At 42.2% G+C, this 23,193-nt stretch overlaps 1 protein-coding gene across 1 annotated transcript in view; it reads right to left on the bottom strand.

The window, feature by feature from the left end:
- Positions 1-20,750, bottom strand: part of APBA1 (amyloid beta precursor protein binding family A member 1) — a gene marked incomplete at its 5' end in the record, with an annotated part of 77,932 nt that extends 57,182 nt beyond the window's left edge. Inside the window, one exon of the mRNA XM_082843119.1 lies at positions 19,560-20,750. Within this exon, the coding sequence (XP_082699245.1) occupies positions 19,560-20,750 (1,191 nt within the window). The remainder of the gene's footprint in view (positions 1-19,559) is intronic.
- Positions 20,751-23,193: the final 2,443 nt, after the last annotated feature.

The raw sequence follows: 23,193 nt of genomic DNA, 5'->3' as shown, positions 1-23,193 counted from the left end.
AAACATTGCCTTGGTCACATCAGGTCCTCACAGTTCACAGAAAAGTGAATTTTTTTAAATTGACAACACGGTTCTGTTATTTAGAGCATTACTCCCCATTGCCAAGGATATGGCCATTTACCGCTGACCCTAAGTTGCAGAATGGGCCGTTATATGTACCCTACCATGGCTTATGGCACCTTGAAAACATTTCATTTTTAAAGTACAGACCATTAACCTAAGTGAGTGTATAAACCTGAGGAGAAATCAATGCATCCACTTTGACCTCAGCAAACATCGTTCTCACTGCAGCTATTCGTATTCTAGCTGCCATCCTTCCCATGTATGTTCAGCAGTTTCTAAACTCTAAGCTCATTATCAAACCCACAGTTCCTGAACTCTTCAGGTTATTCACTGTCAAGATGCAAATCCACTTACCAATTAGGGTTCTTCACCTTAAGCAGTACAGCCCTATCCTTGACCTACTTTTTACCTCTTTACTCTTATGTGTGTAATATAAGCCAAATGTAAGTGTGTGTGCTTAGTACATACACAAACACAGCATGAAATTAAAATGAAAAACTCAGAACACTCAGCTCACCATATAACAGTTAATAAAGCAGTCACTTTCTATAAATTGTGCACATAATATACAGAAGTGTTTGCCTTTCTCTGTTTTTTCAAGAAAATGGATGATAACATTGAGACAATCCCTTTGTACAGTTAGTGATCTCTGAATAACGATTCCAACTCTTATTTTTTTTTTTGCGGTACGCGGGCCTCTCACTGCTGTGGCCTCTCCCGTTGCGGAGCACAGGCTCCGGACGCGCAGGCTCAGCGGCCATGGCTCACGGGCCCAGCCACTCCACGGCATGTGGGATCTTCCCGGACCGGGGCACGAATCCGTGTCTCCCCAGTCGGCAGGCGGACTCTCAACCACTGTGCCACCAGGGAAGCCCCCAACTCTTGTTTTTTTAATAAGGCAAAGAGATACAGAAATCGAGTTTTAAAAGTCAAACAGTACTATATGGCTTATGGCAAAAACTGAAGTCCTTTTCCCTACTCCTCCCCACCCCCTTTTAGCATTTCTTCTGGTATTTACTTCCACATCATAAATAGGGTGTTTACACTGCCTCTCCTTGATTTTTCAATTGCAGACATTATTTCTTGGCTTCTACTATAAAAGACTAGGATTTACCTACTTTATACTATACCTTCCCTTATCCTCTCAATATTCCCATTTCTGGTTAATCAATATTCAGTGTTCGCATGCCGAGGACTATGCACGTGGTACTCCCTGAGGCGCATGCATTACATTATCGCATTTCGTGCCTGCATAACAATTGTTTTCAGTGAGGTAAATAGCTGCATTGTTTTTCCATTTGTTTAGTTTTCTGTGTACTGATCAATAATTTATGCCAAACTCTCTAAGACAATCTAAGATTCCTCTAAGTACAAACATATTAGAAAATCTCAGATGGAGACAAGATGGAGTAAAAGGACTTGAGCACACCTCTTCTTACAAAACACCAAAATCACAACTAACTGCTGAACAAACATCAACAACAACCCCCCCCACAGAACCTACTTAAAAAGATACCCTACATTCAAACACAAAGAAGCCACTAGGAGGGGCACAATCACAATAAAATCAAATCCAATACCCACTAGGTTGGTGACCCACAAACTGGGAAATAATTATACCACAGAAGTTCTCCAACAAGAGTGAAAGTTCTGAGCCCCACGTCAGGCTCTCCAGCCTGGGGGTCTGGCAGTGGGAGGAGGAGCCCCCAGAGAATCTGGCTTTGAAGGCCAGCGGGATTTGATCGCAGGAATTCCCCAGGACTGGGGGAAACAGAAACTCCACTCTTGGAGGGTGCACACAAGGTCTCATGCATACCAGGACCCAGGGGAAAAAGCAGTGACCTCATAAGAGACTGGGCCAGACCTACCTGCTAGCACTGGAGGCGGTGCAGCTATGGCTCACCATGGGGACAGACACTGGCGGCGACAGTTCTAGCGAGTACTCATTGGCGTGAGCCCACCAGGAGGCCACCATTTTCTCACCAAGACCTAGCCCCACCCAGCAGCCTGTAGGCTCCAGTGCTGGGACACCTCAGGCCAAACAACCAACAGGGTAGGAACATAGCCCCACCCATCAGCAGACAGGCTGCTTAAAGTCTTCCTAAGCACACAGCTTCCTGCTAAACACACTGCTTGACAGAGCCCTGCCTACCAAAGGGACAGGACCCAGCTCCAACCACCAGTGGGCAGGAACCAGTTCCTCCCACCAGGAAGCCTGCACAGCCTCTTAGAACACGGGGCAGACAGCAGAAGCAAGAAGAAATACAACCCTGCAGCCTGCAGAACAGAAACCACAATCACAGAAAGACAAAATGAGACAGCAGAGGAGTATGTCCCAGATGAAGGAACAAGATAAAACCCCAGGAAGAACAACTAAATGAAGTGGAGATAGGCAATCTATCTGAAAGAATCCAGAGTAATGATAGTAAAGATGAGTGAAGATCTCGGAAAAAGAACAGAGGCACAGATCTAAATGTTTAACAATGACCTATGAAAACTAAAGGACAAACAGTGATGAGCAATATAATAACTGAAATGAAAAATACACTAGAAGAAATCAATAGCAGAATAATTGAGGCAGAAAAATGGATAAGGGAGCTGGAAAACAGAATGGTGAAAATGACTGCCACAGAACAGAATAAAGAAAAAAAATGAAAAGAAATGAGGACAGTCTAAGAGACATCTGGGGACAACATTAACTGCACCACTATTCATATTATAGGGGTCCCAGAAGGAAAACAGAGAGAGAAAGACCTGAAAAAGTATTTGAAGAGATAATAACTGAAAACTTCCCTAACATGGGAAAGGAAACAGTCACCCAAGTCCAGAAAGTGCAGAGAGTCCCAGGCAGGATAAATCCAAGGAGGAACACGCCGAGACAAACAGTAATCAAATTGACAAAAATCAAAGACAAAAAATATTAAAAGCAACAAGGGAAAAGCAACAAATAACATACAAGGGAATTCACATAAAGTTATCAGCTGATTACTCAGGAGAAACTCTGCAGGCCAGAAGGGAGTGGCGTGATATATTTAAAGTGATGAAAGGGAAGAACCCAGAACCAAGAATACTTTACCCAGCAAGGTTCTCATTCAGATTTGATGAAGAAATCAAAAACTTTACAGACAAGCAAAAGCTAAGAGAATTCAGCACCACCAGATCAGCTTTGCAACAAATTCTAAAGGAACTTCTCTAGGCGGAAAAGAAAAGGCCACAACTAGAAACAAGAAAATTACGGATGGAAAACCTCACCACTAAAGGCAAATATAAAGGCAGGAAATCATTCGCACACAAATATGATATCAAAACTAGGAATTGTGAGAAAAGGAGGGCACATATGCAGGATATTGGAAATGCATTTGAAATTAACAGACCAGCAACTTAAAACAATCTTGTTTATATACAGACTGCTTTATCAAAACCTCATGGAATATCTACGATACACACAAAAAGAAAAAGCAGTCCAAATACAACACTAAAGTTAGCCACCAAATCACAAGAGAACAGAAGAGGTAGGGAAGAAAAAAAGACTTTGAAAAACAAATCCAAAACAATTAACAAAATGGCAGTAAGAACATTCATATCGATAAAATTACCTTAAATGTAAATGGATTAAATGCTCCAACCAGAAGACACAGACTGGCTGAATGGATACAAAAACAAGACCTGTGTATATGTTGTCTACAAGAGACCCACTTCAGATCTAGGGACGCATGCAGGCTGAAAGCGAGGGGATGTAAAAAGGTATACCATGCAAATGGAAATCAAAAGGAAGCTGGAGTAGCAATACTCATATCAGATAAAATAGACTTTAATAAAGACTGTCACAAGAGACAAAGTAGAACACTACATAATGATCAAGGGATCAATCCAAGAAGAAAATATAACGACTGTAAATGTATCTGCGCCCAACACAGGAGCACCTCAGTATATAAGGCAAATACTAGCAGACATAAAAGGAGAAATTGACAGTAACACAGTAATAGTGTGGGCCTTTAACACCCCACTTTCATCCATGGACAGATCATTCAGACAGAAAATCAATAAAGAAACACAGGCCTTAAATGACACATTAGACCACATGGACTTAATTGATATTTATACAGCATTCCATCCAAAAGCAGCAGAATACACATTCTTTTCAAGGGCACATGGAACATTCTCCAGGATAGATCACATCTTGGGCTCAAATCAAGGCCTCAGTAAACTTAAAATTGAAATCATATCAAGCATCTTTTCTGACCACAATGCTATGAGATTAGAAATCAACTACAAGAAAAAAAACCTAAAAAACACAAACACGTGGAGGCCAAACAATATGCTACTAAACAACCAATGGATCACTGAGAAATCAAAGAGGAAATTAAAATATACCTAGAGACAAATGAAACTGAAAGCATGACGGTCCAAAACCTACAAGGTACAGCAAAAGCAGTTCTAAGAGAAGTTTACAGCAATACAATCTTACCTCAGGAAAAAAGAAAAATCAAAACCAACCTTTCCTTACACCTAAAGCAACTGAAGAACAAACAAAACCAAAAGTTAGTGGAAGGAAAGACATCATAAAGACCAGAGCAGAAATGAATGAAATAGAGAGGAAGAAAACAATAGCAAAGATCAATGACACTAAAAGTTGGTTCTTTGAAAAGAAAAACAGAGTTGATAAACCTTTAGCCAGACTCATCAAGAAAAAAAGGAAGAGGGCTCAAATCAATAAAACTATAAATGAAAAAGGAGTTACAACAGACACGACAGAAATTCAAAGGATCATAAGAGACTACTACAAGCAACTCTATGCCAATAAAATGGACAATCTGGAAGAAATGGAAAAATTATTAGACAGATACAACCTTCCAAGACTGAACCAGGAAAAAACAGAAAATATGAATAGACTGAAATTGACACTGATTTAAAAAAAAACTTCGAACACACAAAACTCCAGGACCAGATGGCTGCGTGCACAAATTCTATCAAACATTTAGAGAAGAGTTAACATCTATCCTTCTGAAACTATTCCAAAATATTGCAAAGGAAGGAACACTGCCAAACTCATTCTATGAGGCCACCATCACCCTGACACTGAAACCAAAGATACCACACACAAAAAAGAAAAGTACAGGCCAATATCATGATGAACACTGATGCAAAAACCCTCAACAAAATACTAACAAACCAGGCTTCCCTGGTGGCGCAGCAGTTGAGAGTCCGCCTGCCGATGCAGGGGACACGGGTTCGTGCCCCGGTCCAGAAAGATCCCACATGCCGTGGAGCAGCTGGGCCCGTGAGCCATGGCCACTGAGCCTGAGCGTCCGGAGCCTGTGCTCCGCAACGGGAGAGGCCACAACAGTGAGAGGCCCGCGTACCGCAAAAATAAATAAATAAAATAAAATATTAACAAACCAAATCCAGCAATACATTAAAAGGATCATACACCATGATCAAGTGGGATTTATCCCAGGGATGCAAGGATTTTTCAATATCTGCAAATCATTCAGTGTGTACACCACCTCAACAAATTGAAGAATAAAAACCATATGATCATCTCAATAGATGCATAAAAAAATTCTGACAAAATCTGACACCCATGTATGATAAAAACTCTCCAGAAAGTGGGCACAGAGGGAACTTAATGTAATAAAGGCAATATATGAGAAACCTACAGCAAACATCATACTCAATGGTAAAAAGCTGAAAGCATTTCCTCTAAGATCAGGAACAAGACAAGGATGTCCACTCTTGCCACTTTTATTCAACATAATTTTGGAAGTCCCAGCCATAGCAATCAGAGAAGAAAAAGAGATAAGAGGAATCCAAATCGGAAAAGAAGAAGTAAAACTGTCACTGTTTGCAGATGATGTGATACTACTCATAGAAAATCCTAAAGATTCTACCAGAAAACTACTAGAGCTCATCAATGAATCTGGTAAAGTTGCAGGATGCAAAATTAATACATAGAAATCTGTTGCATTTCTATACACTAACAACAAAAGATGAGAAAGAGAAAGTAAAGAAACAATCCCATTTACCATCGTGTCAAAAAGAATAAAATACCTAGGAATAAACCTACCTGAGGAGGCAAAAGACCTGTACTCCTAAAACTATTCATATAAGATGCTGATGAATGAATCGAAAATGACACAAACAGATGGAAAGATATACCATGTTCTTGGACTGGAAGAATCAATATTGTCAAAATGACTATACTACCCAAGGCAGTCTACAGAGTCAATGAAATCCCTATCAAATTACCAATGGCATTTTTCATTGGAAAAATGAAACAAAAACAAAAAATCTTAGAATTTGTATGGAAGCACAAAAGACCCCAAATAGCCAAAGCAATCTTCAGAGAAAAATGGAGCTGGAGGAATCAGGCACCGTGACTTCAGACTATACTACAAAGCTACAGTCATTAAAATAGTATGGGACCGGCACAAAGATAAATATAGATTAATGGAAAAGGACAGAAAGCCCAGGAATAAACCCACACACTTATAGTCAATTACTCTATGACAAAGGAGGCAAGAATATACAATGGAGAAAAGACAGTCTCTTCAATAAGTGGTGATGGGAAAACTGGACAGCTACATGTAAAAGAATGAAACTAGAACACTGTCTAACACCATACACAAAAATAAACTCAAAATGGATTAAAGACCTAAAAGTAAGGCCAGATACTATAAAAACTCTTAAACAGAAACACAGGCAGAGCACTCTGACATAAACTGCAGCACTATCTTTTTTGATCCACCCCCTAGAGTTATGAAAATAAAAACAAAAATAAACAAATGGGACCTAATGAAACTTAAAAGCTTCTGAACAGCAAAGGAAACCATAAACAAAACAAAAAGACAACCCACAGAACGGGAGAAAATATTTGCAAATGATGTGACCAACAAGGGATTAATCTCCAAAATTTACAAAGAGCTCATGTGGCTCAATATCAAAAAAAACCAAACAACCCAATCAAAAAAATGGGCAGAAGATCTAAATACATATTTCTCCAAAGAAGACATACAGATGGTCAAGAGGCACATGAAAAGATGCTCAACATTGCTAATTATTAGAGAAATGCAACTCAAAACTACAATGAGGTATCACCTCACACCGGTTAGAATGGCCATCATCAAAAAGTCTACAAACAATAAATGCTGGAGAGGGTGTGGAGAAAAGGGAACCCTCCTACACTGTTGGTGAGAATGTAAATTGGTACAGCCTCTATGGAGAACAATATGGAGGTTCCTTAAAAAACTAAAAAAAGAGAGCTACCATATGAACCAGCAGTCCCACTCCGAGGCATATATATGATGAAAAACATGGTTGGAAAGGATATATGCACCCCAATGTTCACTGCAGCTCTATTTACAACGGCCAAGCCATGGGAGCAACCTAAATGTCCATCAACAGAAGAATGGATAAAGAAGATGTAGTACATATATACAATGGAATACTACTCAACCATTAAAAAGAATGAAATAATGCTATTTGCAGTGACAGGGATGGTAAGTGAAGTAAGTCAAACAGAGAAAGACAAATATCGGATGATATCACTTATACGTGGAATCCAAAAAAATGACACAAATGAAATTATTTGCAAAACAGAAAAACTCACAGACTTAGAGAATGAATTTATGGTTACCAGGGGGGAAGGGTGCAGGGGAGGGATAGATTAGGAGTTTGGGATTGACATGTACCCACTGCCATATTCAAAACAGATAACGAACAAGGATCTACTCTCCAGCACAGGGAACTCTGCTCAATGTTCTGTAAAAACCTAAATGGGCAAAGAATTGGAAAAAGAATATATACATGTATATGTATAACTGAATCACTTAGCTGTACACGTAAAACTAACGCAACATTGTTAATCAACTATACTCCAATATAAACTAAAAAATTTAAAAAGTAGTATATCCTTCAAAGATAAAAAAAGTTCTAATTAAATACAGATTTAAAATATTAAAAAAAAACATATTAGGAAATCTCTCATTTCCACCATTTCTGGAAACCTCCTACCTGGAGCTCTCCAAGTTCTGGTCCACCCTAGACCGGCTGATGCCTTGTCCTGCTACATGGTTGTCATCTCCTCCCCCATCACCCTGGGCATTGCTTTGCCTGTTTCTCCTGTTAGATTCCGTTTCCCGGATCCCATCTTCTTTCTTGAGTTTGATTTACACGCCCATTTTGGGGAAGCAATCCTTTAGTAGCTTCCTGAGAAAAGGTGCTTGGGAGGTAAATTTTCTGGGACTCTGCGTAACTGAAAATATCTTTATTCCACCTTCACACTTAATTGGAAATTAGACTGGGTGTAGGCCTCCCAGTTTCCAGTGTTGCTTTTGAGGAGTCCATCACCATTTTGATTCCTGATCATTTGTAACCTGTTTTTACCTCTCTGAAAGCACGGAGGATGTTCTCTTTCTACCTTCTGTTCTGAAATTTATGTGGATCTTTTTTTTATTTCACTGTTCTAGGCACCCAATGGAATCTCATTTTCTTCCATTTTCTTTCTTTTTTTTTTTTTTTTGCGGTACGCGGGCCTCTTACTGTTGTGGCCTCTCCCGTTGCGGAGCACAGGCTCTGGACGCGCAGGCTCAGTGGCCATGGGCCACAGGCCTAGCCGCTCCGCGGCATGTGGGATCTTCCTAGACCGGGGCACGAACCCGTGTCCCCTGCATCGGCAGGCGGACTCTCAACCACTGCGCCACCAGGGAAGCCCGGCCAATGGAATCTTTTAATCAGGAAACTCTCATGTCCTTTGCTTCCAGGAAACAGTCTTTCACAATATCTCAATTTTATCTATGTTCCTACTTCTTTCCATCCATTACCTTAATTATTCTACTTTCTTGAAGATCTCCTCTACTTTGTCTTCTAAGCTTCCTACTAAAGGATTTTAAAAATTCCTGCTGGCATTTTTTAATTAAAAATTTTTGGGGACTCTGGGAGGGCTCATGCCAGGGAGTGCTTCCCAGAACTTCTGCTGCCGGTGTCCTTGTCCCCACTGTGAACCACAGCCACCGCCCACCTCTGCAGGAGACCCTCCACTGCTGGCAATTCCCTACACCAGGAAGCCTACACAACCCACTGAACCAACTGTAGCTACTGGGGACAGACACCAAAAACAACGGGAACTACGAACCTGCAGTCTGCAAAAAGGAGACCCCAAACACAGTAAGATAAGCAAAATGAGAAGACAGAAAAACACAAAGCAGATGAAGGAGCAAGATAAAAACCCACCAGACCTAACAAATGAAGAGGAAATAGGCAGTCTACCTGAAAAAGAATTCAGAATAATGATAGTAAAGATGATCCAAAATCTTGGAAATAGAATAGAGAAACTGCAAGAAACATTTAACAAGGACCTAGAAGAACTAAAGATGAAACAAGCAACGAAGAACAACACAATAAATGAAATTAAAAATACTCTAGATGGGATCAATAGCAGAATAACTGAGGCAGAAGAACGGATAACTGACCTGGAAGATAAAATAGTGGAAATAACTACTGCAGAGCAGAATAAAGAAAAAAGAATGAAAAGAACTGAGGACAGTCACAGACCTCTGGGACAACATTAAACACACCAAGATTCGAATTATAGGGGTTCCAGAAGAAGAGGAGAAAAAGAAAGGGACTGAGAAAATATTTGAGGAGATTATAGGTGAAAACTTCCTTAATATGGGAAAGGAAATAGTTAATCAAGTCCAGGAAGTACAGAGAGTCCCATACAGGATAAATCCAAGGAGAAATACGCCAAGACACATATTAATCAAACTGTCAAAAATTAAATACAAAGAAAACATATTAAAAGCAGCAAGGGAAAAACAACAAATAACACACAAGGAAATCCCCATAAGGTTAACAGCTGATCTTTCAGCAGAAACTCTGCAAGCCAGAAGGGACTGGCAGGACACATTTAAAGTGATGAAGGAGAAAAACCTGCAAACAAGATTACTCCACCCAGCAAGGACCTTATTCAGATTTGATGGAGAAATTAAAAACTTTACAGACAAGCAAAAGCTGAGAGAGTTCAGCACCACCAAACCAGCTTTACAACAAATGCTAAAGGAACTTCTCTAGGCAAGAAAAACAAGAGAAGGAAAAGACCTACAATAACAAACCCAAAACAGTTAAGAAAGTGGGAATAGGAACATACATATCGATAATTACCTTAAATGTAAATGAATTAAATGCTCCAACCAAAACACAGACTGGCTGAATGTATACAAAAACAAGACTTGTATATATGCTGTCTACAAGAAACCCACTTCAGATCTAGGGACACGTACAGACTGAAAGTGAGGGGATGGAAAAAGATATTCCATGCAAATGGAAATCAAAAGAAAGCTGGAGTAGCAATTCTCATATCAGACAAAAGAGACTTTAAAATAAAGACTATTACAATAGACAAAGAAGGACACTACATAATGATCAAGGGATCAATCCCAGAAGAAGATATAACAATTGTAAATATTTATGCACCCAACATAGGAGCACCTCAATACATAAAGCAAATACTAACAGCCATAAAAGGGGAAATGGACAGTAACACAATCATAGTAAAGGACTTTAACACCCCACTGTCACCAACGGGCAGATCATCCAAAATGAAAATAAATAAGAAAACACAAGCTTTAAATGACACATTAAACAAGATGGACTTAATTGATATTTATAGGACATTCCATCCAAAAACAACAGAATACACATTCTTCTCAAGTGCTCATGGAACATTCTCCAGGAAAGATCATATCTTGGGTCACAAATCAAGCCTTGGTAAATTTAAGAAAACTGAAATCGTATCAAGTATCTTTTCTGACCACAACGCTATGAGACTAGATATCAATTACAGGAAAAGATCTGTAAAAATACAAACACATGGAGGCTAAACAATACACTACTTAATAACGAAGTGATCTCTGAAGAAATAAAAGAGGAAATCAAAAAATACCTAGAAACAAATGACAATGGAGACACGACGACCCAAAACCTATGAGATGCAGCAAAAGCAGTTCTAACAGGGAAGTTTATAGCAATACAATCCTACGTTAAGAAACAGGAAACATCTCGAATAAACAACCTAACCTTGCACCTAAAGCAATTAGAGAAAGAAGAATAAAAAAACCCCAAAGTTAGCAGAAGGAAAGAAATCATAAAAATCAGATCAGAAATAAATGAAAAAGAAATGAAGGAAACGATAGCAAAGGTCAATAAAACTAAAAGCTGGTTCTTTGAGAAGATAAACAAAATTGATAAACCACTAGCCAGAATCATCAAGAAAAAAAGGGAGAAGACTCAAATCAATACAATTAGAAATGAAAAAGGAGAGGTAACAACAGACACTGCAGAAATACAAAAGATCATGAGAGATTACTACAAGCAACTCTATGCCAATAAAATGGACAACCTGGAAGAAACGGACAAATCCTTAGAAATGCACAACCTGCCAAGACTGAATCAGGAAGAAATAGAAAATATGAACAGACCAATCAAAAGCACTGAAATTGAAACTGTGATTTAAAATCTTCCAACAAACAAAAGCCCAGGACCAGATGGCTTCACAGGCGAATTCTATCAAACATTTAGAGAAGAGCTAACACCTATCCTTCTCAAACTCTTACAAAATACAGCAGAGGGAGGAACACTCCCAAACTCATTCTACGAGGCCACCATCACTCTGATACCAAAACCAGACAAAGATGTCACAAAGAAAGAAAACTACAGGCCTATAACACTGATTAACATAGATGCAAAAATCCTCAACAAAATACCAGCAAACAGAATCCAACAGCACATTAAAAGGATCATACAGCATGATCAGGTGGAGATTATCCCAGGAATGCAAGGATTCTTCAATATACGCAAATCAATCAACGTGATACACCATATTAAAAAACTGAGGAGAAAAACCATACGATGATCTCAATAGATGCAGAGAAAGCTTTCGACAAAATTCAACACCCATTTATGATAAAAACTCTGCAGAAAGTAGGCATAGAGGGAACTTGCCTCAACATAATAAAGGTCATATATGACAAACCCACAGCCAACATCATCCTCAATGGTGAAAAACTGAAACTATTTCCACTAAGACCAGGAAAAAGACAAGGCTGCCCACTCTCACCACTCTTATTCAACATAGTTTTGGAAGTCCTAGCCATGGCAATCAGAGAAGAAAAAGAAATAAAACGAATCCAAACTGGAAAAGAAGAAGTAAAGCTGTCACTGTTTGCAGATGACATGATACTATACATAGAGAATCCTAAAGATGCTACCAGAAAACTACTAGAGCTAATCAATGAATTTGGTAAAGTAGCAGCATACAAAATTAATGCACAGAAATCTCTGGCATTCCTATACACTAATGATGAAAAACCTGAAAGTGAAATCAAGAAAACACTCCCATTTACCATTGCAACAAAAAGAATAAAATATCTAGGAATAAACCTACCTAAGGAGATAGAAGACCTGTATGCAGAAAATTATAAGACACTGATGAAAGAAATTAAAGATGATACAAATAGATGGAGAGATATATCATGTTCTTGGATTGGAAGAATCAACATTGTGAAAATGACTCTGCCACCCAAAGCATCTACAGATTCAATGCAATCCCTATCAAACTACCACTGGCATTTTTCACAGAGCTAGAACAAAAAATTTCACAATTTGTATGGAAACACAAAAGACCCCGAATAGCCAAAGCAATCTTGAAAACGAAAAATGGAGCTGGAGGAATCAGGCTCCCTGACTTCAGACGATACTGCAAAGCTACAGTAATCAAGACAGTATGGTACTGTCACAAAAACAGAAATATAGATCAATGGAAGGAGACAGAAAGCCCAGAGATAAACCCACACACATATGGTCACCTTATCTTTGATAAAGGAGGCAGGAATGTACAGTGGAGAAAGGACAGCCTCTTCAATAAGTGGTGCTGGGAAAACTGGACAGGTACATGTAAAAGTATGAGATTAGATCACTCCCTAACACCATACACAAAAATAAGCTCAAAATGGATTAAAGACCTAAATATAAGGCCAGAAACTATCACACTCTTAGAGGAAAACATAGGCAGAACACTCTATGACATAAATCACAGCAAGATCCTTTTTGACCCACCTCCTAGAGAAATGGAAATAAAAACAAAAATAAACAAATGGGACCTAATGAAACTTCAAAGCTTTTGCCCAGCAAAGGAAACCATAAACAAGAGCAAAAGACAGCCCTCATAATGGGAGAAAATATTTGCAAATGAAGCAACTGACAAAGGATTAATCTCCAAAAATTTATAAGCAGCTCATGCAGCTCAATAACAAAAAAACAAACAACCCAATCCAAAAATGGGCAGAAGACCTAAATAGACATTTCTCCAAAGAAGATATACAGACTGCCAACAAACATATGAAAGAATACTCAACATCATTAATCATTAGAGAAATGCAAATCAAAACTACAATGAGATATCATCTCACACCAGTCAGAATGGCCATCATCAAAAAATCTAGAAACAATTAATGCTGGGGAGGGTGTGGAGAAAAGGGAACACTCTTGCACTGCTGGTGGGAATGTGAATTGGTACAGCCACTGTGGAGAACAGTATGGAGGTTCCTTAAAAAACTACAAATAGAACTACCATATGACCCAGGAATCCCACTACTGGGCATATACCCTGAGAAAACCATAATTCAAAAAGAGTCATGTACCAAAATGTTCATTGCAGCTCTATTTACAATAGCCCGGAGATGGAAACAACCTAAGTGTCCATCATCAGATGAATGGATAAAGAAGATGTAGCACATATATACAATGGAATATTACTCAGCCATAAAAAGAAATGAAATTGAGTTATTTGTAACGAGGTGGAAGGACCTAGAGTCTGTCATACAGAGTGAAGTAAGTCAGAAAGAGAAAGACAAATACCGTATGTTAACACACATATATGGAATTTAAGGGAAAAAATGTCATGAAGAACCTGGGGTAAGACAGGAATAAAGACACAGACCTACTACAGAATGGACTTGAGGATATGGAGAGGGGGAAGGGTAAGCTGTGACAAAGCGCGAGAGTGGCATGGACATATACACACTACCAAACGTAAAATAGATAGCTAGTGGGAAGAAGCCGCGTAGCACAGGGAGATCAGCTTGGTGCTTTGTGACCACCTAGAGGGGTGGGATAGGGAGGGTGGGAGGGAGGGAGACGCAAAAGGGAAGAGATATGGGAACATATGTATATGTATAACTGATTCACTTTGTTATAAAGCAGAAACTAACACACCATTGTAAAGCAATTCTACTCCAATAAAGATGTAAAAAAAAATATTCTTTTTGGAATGTTCTTTTTTTAAAATGGCATCCTAATTTAGTGGCTCCCCTATCTTCTCCTACCCTTCTGAGAATACTGATAATACTGAGAATACTGATGAATACTGATGAGAATACTGATGAATGTTTTATAGTTGTTTCCTGCTCTGAGTACTGCCTTTATTTCTCCAAGTTCCTTTTCCATTTGCTTTTTTTGTGTCTTTGTCTTTCATGTTAAGAGATGTTCGTCAAATGTCCGGAGATGCTTGGATATCCACTCATATTTAACAGTGGGTCCCAAAAAGCCTGTTGGAAGGTCCATGAGCAGCAGTAACCTTCATTGCGTGGTGATCAGGTAGGGAACCAGATTTTATGCTGGAAAAGCCCCAAACATGAGTAACTGTAGGTACCTACTCTTGCGTCTTTCTGTTTCCTCAGAGAGGAATGTTCTAATCTCCGGCTGGGGCTGGGGGCTGCGAGGGGGTAGGTTCTAAGCCTGATGGCTAAGAATTCCAAGGCTTTCTCAGAGTCTCACTGCTTAGTGGGTCCTGTGTTCCATAAGGTACCCCTTAACCCCTTTTTCAGCTGTGGCTACTTCCAGCACTTCTCTGGTTCACCCTCTCTTTAGTAAACCTCCCACCTTCTGTGGGGGGTGGAGGAGAAGTGGAAACTTGGTGGCATGGGCTGGAGAAGGGATTTGGCGTCTAATTTCTCCTGTGACACACCTTCAAACAATCCTCTTTTGTTTTTCAGCCATACTCCTGCCATCGGCGGTATCTGGTGTCTCAAATTCCTTAGCCTTTCTTGGGGGTCCCCGGCACAAATCCTCACAGAGTAGGGAACACAGAAACCTCATCAGTGTATGAATGAGAATCGATCAGGCTGCGCTGTGGCAACAAACCACCCCAAATCCCCAAGACTTAAAACAACAAAGGTTGCTTCCTCTCTCACACTACATGTCCACAGGGGCAGGAGAGAGCCCGGCTCACCACGGTCACTTGGGACCCACACGGACAGAGGCTCTGCCATCCTGTGACACCGCCATCTTAACCTGAGGCTTCAGGGGAAGAAGGTGCTCTGAGCTGCTCCTGCCCAGAAGCAACATCACATTTCACTGCTCCCGTTTCACTGGCCTTGTCTTGCTCCTAGGGTATGAGGAGGTGCAGTGCAGTCATCCCTGGGCTTGAAAGCAGAGGACAACTGGCAATATGGGGGAGGGGCACTAATGTCTACCACAGCCAGTCACCACTATGGTGTTCCAAAATTTTGTTGTTCTCATCTGCTGCTGTTTCCTCTGTCTCCTGGTGATTGTGGCTTTACGTATTTTTATTATTTTACTGTCATTTTAGTGTAGCTTTTTTTTTCGAATTTTGTTTTATTTATTTATTTTTAAACAGCAGGTTCTTGTTAGTTATCCATTTTATACGTATTAGTGTCTGTATGTTTAGTGTAGCTTTAAGAGGGAGCAGTGATAAAGACCAATTCAGACTGTGCAACTCACTACTCCAAGTAGCCAAAACCCTCCCATTACGCTGTGTGCTTGCTCCCATCCATCCCTCTGATTCCACCCCCGCTCTGTTCTCTACTCAGAGTGAGTTTGTTGCCTAAAGAGAGACGGGTAGGCTGCGGAACTTTTCAGAACTGGTCATTCATTAACAATACTTTTCAAGAAGGGGGCTGCGTGGTAGTTTTCAAACATCTATCTAGAAAAGAGCCTTTACTAGAAGCAAAGTATTTATAAATACTTTTTTCAAAAAACAATTATATTCACTCACTGCAGAGCATCTAGTCTATGTTCAATAAGTCCTTGCTAACGAGCAATCCTATTTTCGCATTCTGTAGCATTCACTTGCAAACAGATGCCAGTTTCCTCCAAGTATGAGAAAAATGCTAAAGGTCCGAGTGAATTAAAAGTAGTGTTTAGAACTAACAAACGTAAGGTAGATAGCTAGTGGGAAGCAGCCGCATGGCACAGGGATATCGGCTCGGTGCTTTGTGACCGCCTGGAGGGGTGGGATAGGGAGGGTGGGAGGGAGGGAGACGCAAGAGGGAAGAGATATGGGAACATATGTATATGTATAACTGATTCACTTTGTTATAAAGCAGAAACTAACACACCATTGTAAAGCAATTATACCCCAATAAAGATGTTTAAAAAAAAAGTAGTGTTTAGAGCAGATTTAGCTATCAGCAGATACCTCTGGCAAGTAGTAGTACAGGTGGTTTTTATTACCATCTATTTGCATCACTGTAGTTTCTGATGTTGCTATTTTGAGAACGAGCTGCTTCTGTAACAAGAATTCCAGGGCCCCTTTTCCAGGCCAGTTGACCAAAACCACAGTGGGAGAGCCCCTTCCATGAAACCACACCTGTGGTTTAGGTCTAGGTCTCTAATCCATAGAGCTAACACGGGGAAACTACCCAGATGATACTTGTCCTTTAAATCAGTGGTTCTTAATTTTTTACATACTCAAGAATCACAGGGAGAATTTACAAAACAAAAACAAACAAGGAAAACAAACCTAATGAACAAAACCCCAGATCACTGGACCCCATCTTAGGTATTCTGGTTTGGAAAAGAAAGGTAGTAATTTGTATTTTTAACAAGTACCTTCCAGAAAGACTTCAGGCCACGTGGCTTTTAATAGTGCTTTTCCATTTTCTACAACAGTATATACGGAATGAGCATTCAGTAAATATTTTTTGATGCTGAGGAAGAAATCCACAGAATGTATGTATTTCCCCCATGATACCATCAAAGAGGTAGCAAATGAAGGTCTTTCCGATAAATGTGGCATGACCGATGAAATGCAACCCACAAATTCAAATGGCTTAAAGACAACTGGTGGAATATTTTAAAGCACAGGTCTTGGGGTTTGCTTTGTATTAACTATTCATAACCCAGAAAGCCCAACTAACCAATTTCTTAGTGTCAAGTTGAATTTCTGACTGGATGGGTTTCTAAAGCATCACCCAATATTCTGGAATCAATTCTACCTCCTGAATGAAACATCTTACAAGAGGGTTAAGCTGTTTTCTTAGTTCAAATGGATAAAAGCAAGCCCCCAGCCCTAGTGGAGGCTGGGTGATGGGTTCATCGTGAGGCTGCAAGGACCAGGTGGTTAAGCTAGTAGTTTCATGGAGCTGGTGCAGGTGAGAGAGCTGAAGGAAGAGGCCAGCATCTGGACCGAATGCTCCCGCATCTTTTTCTCGGATGGCTTTCCAAGTTTCTAAAAAGGATGTAGAACCCGGCCTCTTGAAGCTCCCTACTTTTAAAAACCTGCTCCATTTCCACTACATTTGCAAAATACTTGCTGCACTCCATCCCTCCAAGCCACAAGGAACCTGGAGACAGCGGGAGGTCACCGACAATTCTGCACGTGAGTGCACCTATTTTTAACTGTTTGACTGTGAAGCCTGGAAAGCAGAGGGAGACACCAAGCGTGCTAAACTAACTGACCCAATGCCGCCCCCTGGCTGGGAGGATGCAGATCCCTTCCCAACCCATTTCCAACCTTGCCTTAAAGGTGCCAGCGATTTAATCAGCTAACAGCCAATGCTGACTGTTACTAAAAGAGCAGGCGAATGATACCTTTCTGACCTGCATAGCCCTTTACCTGTTTAAGTAAAATGAACAAACAGCTTCCAATAATTGTTTCTCACTCCGAAAGATATACCGAGAAATAGGCTGGTGCAATCATAAAATGCAGAATTAAATGAAACCGAATTTAACCACTTGACCCTTCTTTTACTCCAAGCTCGCATTTTAAACGAAAGTGCTTAAAAAAAATGAAAGTGCTTAAAAATTATTCAAGAGAATGGAAAAGTGAGAGTCAGAGGAGAAAGAGAATCTTTAGAGCCAGGTAGTGGGGGTAAAGGTTAGCCTTCTTGATTTATTTTGATTAGACTGTGGTGACACTCAAGCTTGCCGAGTTATCAAATTTCTTAGGTATTTCAAACACAGAAAATAAAATGCAGACAGGGCAGCAATAGCTTTCTGTAGCTCTTCACAAGAAAGTGTATTTCAGTTCAAAAACATGTCTTTTGTGAGGTGAGAAGGACACTCTGGTACCACCAGAGATGAAAACTAAGCCCTTCCTGAAAGTCACAGTGAAAAAACTGCAGACACCCCCAAAAGGCAGAAGGATTTCCTCCAAAGAGGCCACACTATCCATCCCAAACTTTTAAGGGTTGCTTTAAGGCAGTGGTTCTCAATTATGGTCCTGGGACCAGCAGCATTAACATCACCTGGGAACTTATTAGTGACAACGTTGAGTTTCACCTGAGCCCTGAGAGCCTGGAAAACAGCAAAGGTTAAGGGCTCCCCTCCCCTCGTTTTGTGTTCTGGAAATGGCTTAGGCAAAGAACCTACCTTCCCATTAGACTTGAGTAGCTCACAGGTGCCCCCTTGTTTACCTATGACAAGGCCAGACACAGACCCTCCAAATTTACATTCTTTGCCTGACAAATGGTTAGTTGAACTGCTGATTAATCAAGACAAAATGCTTATTAACCAGGCTTTGATGAAGCTCCTCGCCTTCTTCCAGGTCCCTGAACTTTGGCCAGCTTACCACCCCTACTCAACAGCTCCTCCTGGGAATAGGCTGATGTCCGGTTAAAACACTCTTTCATGGGCAATGCGTTCAAGCTGTGCTTCATCCCACTTCCTCACACCTTGTTCTTCCAAGCCTTGTTTACTCCTCCCTCCAAAAGAACCCCCTTTGTGCCTAACTCTAGAGACGCTTGCAGATCTTAGAGGTTCTGCTACTGCAACAGTCCCCCTTCCTCTGTTACAATAGGACCTTTCCCCTTTGCAATAATGCTTTCCAATAAAGTCTCTCCTTACTCAATCCAGACCTGTTTTTTTATTTGACGTTAGAAATACAAATTCTCAGGCCCCACCCCATACCTTCTAAGTGGGAAACTAGGGGATGGGAAGCGGTGCGCCTGGAAATCAATTTCTGAACAAGTGCTCCAGGAACAGTTTGAGAACCACTGATTTACGGCAACCTCTCAACACTTAACTCCCTCCCACCTGTGTTTCACTCAGGCGCGCTTAAGCACAAACTGTTTCTGAGCATCCCCACAGATCGTTTCTCTCATCAAGTCATTTCCCAATGACAAACGATGCCACCGAGCGCCCGTCTCCCCTCCTGGCCGCGCGTGGAGCTGAGCGGGCCTGAACCCGCACACACTTACATCTCCATCCACCGGCCTCTGGTCGTCACAATCCCTGGTGGGACTAATGTCCTGGCGCATGACCCAGATGGGCTCTTTGGGCTCGTCGGGGGTATAAGGCGAGCGTATGGTCCTGGTTTTCACCTCCTCGATGGCCTCCTTGATGTCCTTGATGGCCAGCGAGATGGCATCCCTCTTCTCCTTGCTGTACCGCTGCACCGCCTCGCCGCCAGCCGCCCTCTGCTGCCCCGCCGGCGCCTGTAGCCCGGGGCTGTCCGGGCGGCCCCCGCCCGGGGTGGGGGCGCGCTCCAGGTCCTGCTCGGCCTCAGGCATGTCCTCGGCCGCCTTGTCGAGGCTCTGCGAGCTCATACTCTGCTTGACCTCGGCCACGATCTGGTCGATGTCCTCTTCCTGCTCGTAGCTGTCCATGCGCGGGTAGGGCGCGAACTCGGCCTCCTTCTCGGGGCTGTCGGACTCGCCGTCGGAGCGCTCGTCGTAGTGGTGCAGCCGCGCGCCCAGGGCCTCCTGGCGGTAGGCGGCCGCCTCGTCTCGCTCCTGCTCGTACAGCCGCAGGCCGTCGCGCGCGTCCAGCTCGGGTGCGTCCCCGATTTCCTCATACACGTGCTCCTGGAGGCCCCCGTAGTCGGCGTAGGGCTCGGCATAGGGCTCGTCCTCGCCGCGGTGGAAGAGCCGGTGCGTGTAGACGTAGCCCGAGTAGGCAGCGTTCATGGCCTCCTCGTGCTCCAGCGAGTGGAAGTGCAAGTGGTTGGGCAGCGCGCGGCGGTGCGTGGCCTCGGCGTGCTCGGCCTCCGCCTGCTCCGTGTACTCCTCGGCCTCGGGCCGGTACTGCACTGCGTACGCGCTCTCGTCCTCGGGGTCCTGCGCGCGCTCGGCGTCGTAGCCCTCGCGCGCTGCGGCGATCACGTCGCCCTCGGCCGTGTCCGTGTGGTTGTGGAAGCCACTCTCCGTGCTGGCGGAGCGCGCCAGGCACTCCCCGCGCTCCTCCTCCTCCTGCTGCTGCTGCTGCTGCGGCCCGGGCTGGGCGCGGAGGTCCTCGACGGCGCGCCCGCGCGGGGGGCGGCCCGCATGGTGCTGCTGCTGCTCCTCCTCCACCTCCGGGTGCTCCAGGTCGGCCTCCACCGACTCGTTCACCTCCCCGCCTGCCGCCTCGTCCGTCACCTCCACCTCCGCGGCCGCCTCCAAGTGGTTCATGGTGGGCGTCGGCGACGGCTGGGAGAGGGGCTGGGCCGGCTCACTGCGCTCTCATTCTGCTCCACCCGGCTGGAAAAACAAGAAGGGGGGAGGGGCTATTACGTGGTTCAGACTGTAGGCGGGAGCTGAGTACCAAGATACCATAAAAACAGCTGTTATTGATCCCATCTGAATCTCGGTCAATTCAAAAGTGATTGCAAATTTAAGCTCAGCCTGAGAGCACATAGTTCATCTTCTTCGTAGCACATGTCGTAATTTGTAATTACATATCTCCTTGTGTAATTGCTTACTGGCTTTCTCCCTTCCCCACCCCTCAGACTGAGAGCCTCTTGAGCCGTTAGTTCCCCACCATGCTTACTATTCAGGTTCTGTTTCTGATGCATATGAATAGAGAGTACTACCAAATTGAATGAGACAATTGACACATTTTCCATCTGCTAAGGGATAAATCTAAGTTATACTAGAAACGATTTTTAAAATAAGTTTCAAGGGAAAAAAATAATCTTGGAATGTTTTGGATCCGTTGCTGTCAATACAAATTCGCAGCCATTCTGGGGGAGGCTATCAACCATCAATGGGTTCTACTCCTGGCACTGCTGGCTCTGTTGCCTCCGGTTAAGTGGCTCAATTTTCCGGACCTCCACCATGAGACTGGACTCATTTCCTATAGCAGGATGTTAACACCTATTACCTAGATAAGAAAAGACTCCGTGGTCAAATAAGTCTGGGAAATGCTGACTTCGAGTTGACTTTTCATTGTGAATATTCAAGGGGAGGAAGATACAGGATGCTCGGTTCACAAACTTGTTTGACTGGGAAACACTTTCTTCCTACAGGCCAGTGTTCTGACAAATGCACTTAGAGAAATACAGACTAGCTAATTTCTAATACTCACTTCCCTCATACACCCTGGATCTACAATTCTTTGATTCTATGAATTAGCATTATAGCTGATATTGGATAACACGCTTATTTCTTTAAAATATGGCTAGGTCTCTTTCCCTATTTTCAGAGGGACTTGCAGCTAGAGACACAGCTTTGGTCTCAACCTCTCTCATTCTTATCACAAAATAGCTTTATAGCATAATCTGTGTGCAATGTATGGAAATAAACACAAAAGATGTGTTTATTTCCACATTCCAAATAAATGTGTTTATTTACACATTTATTATACACAAAAAAACAAGCAGGATCCCTATGATTTCAAGACATTTATGGTAAATAGGTTCAACATGTGTAAACTTTTAGGGACTTCCCTGGTGGTCCAGTGGGTAAGACTCCGAGCTCCCAAGGCAGAGGGCCCAGTTTCGATCCCTGGTCGGGGAACTAGATCCCACATGCATGCCACAACTAAGGAGCCCACATGCCACAATTAAAAAGATCTTGCATGCTGCAACTAAAGATCCCGTGTGCCGCAACTAAGACCCGGCACGGCCTAAATAAATAAATATATTTTTAAAATGTGTAAACTTTTCTCACAGTGTTCTTTTGGAGAGCTCATCTTACAAATGGACAAAAGTGGGAAGTGAACTCTTTAATGTAATAGCAGAGAGCTCCAGGAGGACCAGGAACATCTGATGGACTCTCTCATGTTTTGATGCATTATATTCTGCTCAACTCCCACCACAATGAAAGCAATTTCCTTCAGGCACTAGGACAGTCCCAGCAGTAAAGGAGGCCATTTTGAAGCTACCAAGTTCATCTTAAAGCAGAAGTATCATCTTTCTCCCATTCTTTGATGGATCCACCACTGACTAATACTCACTAGAAAGCAATTGTGGTTTAGCAGAGATGATCAATCCTTATTGCTTCCTTCCTTGATAAGAGTCCCACTTCATACAACTTAGACCCTGTCTTCTTTGAAAAACTGTGGCCTCCTCTCATTTAACCCCTGAGAACAGTGACTGTGAACTAGGTATAAGAAAGTTTTCCAAGTACGAGTCTCCATTCAGACCAGATGGATGGTTAACGCACTGAACAGAAGAGGCAAATGCTGGTGCTGAGGGCCCCCAAGTTAGGTGGCCTCCAGCGGATCACGCAAAATACAAAACAAATATTCAATTCAACACATGGACGACAACAGTCTATCCAAGTTTCCTTTATAAGGACTCTCTGGAAAAGACAACAGATAAAAACCACACTCATGTACAAATCTAAGTCTGCTGAGCACAAAGAAAGCATTCACTGGGAGGGATACCAAACATGCCAGATACTTCCCGGGGTACTGTTGCCCTGCAGTGTGTCAGCTGTGTGTGCTTAGTGTTAGCAATGCAACAACCACCATCCAAAACACCTGAACCAGCCAAGAATTCATGACAACCATGTGCAGAACTGATCAAAACACTGTCCTCAGTGAAAATGGCATTTTCCCTTTTCACTTTGATGAAAATCTATCGATATATGCATCAGAAAGAGATTTTAGTTTATTCTGGGTTAAAATTGT

This window comes from Leucopleurus acutus (assembly GCF_964270905.1).
Source record: "Leucopleurus acutus genome assembly, chromosome: 7".
NCBI classification, from domain to species: Eukaryota; Metazoa; Chordata; class Mammalia; order Artiodactyla; family Delphinidae; genus Leucopleurus; species Leucopleurus acutus.
This window is presented reverse-complemented; position numbering and strand designations above follow the sequence as displayed.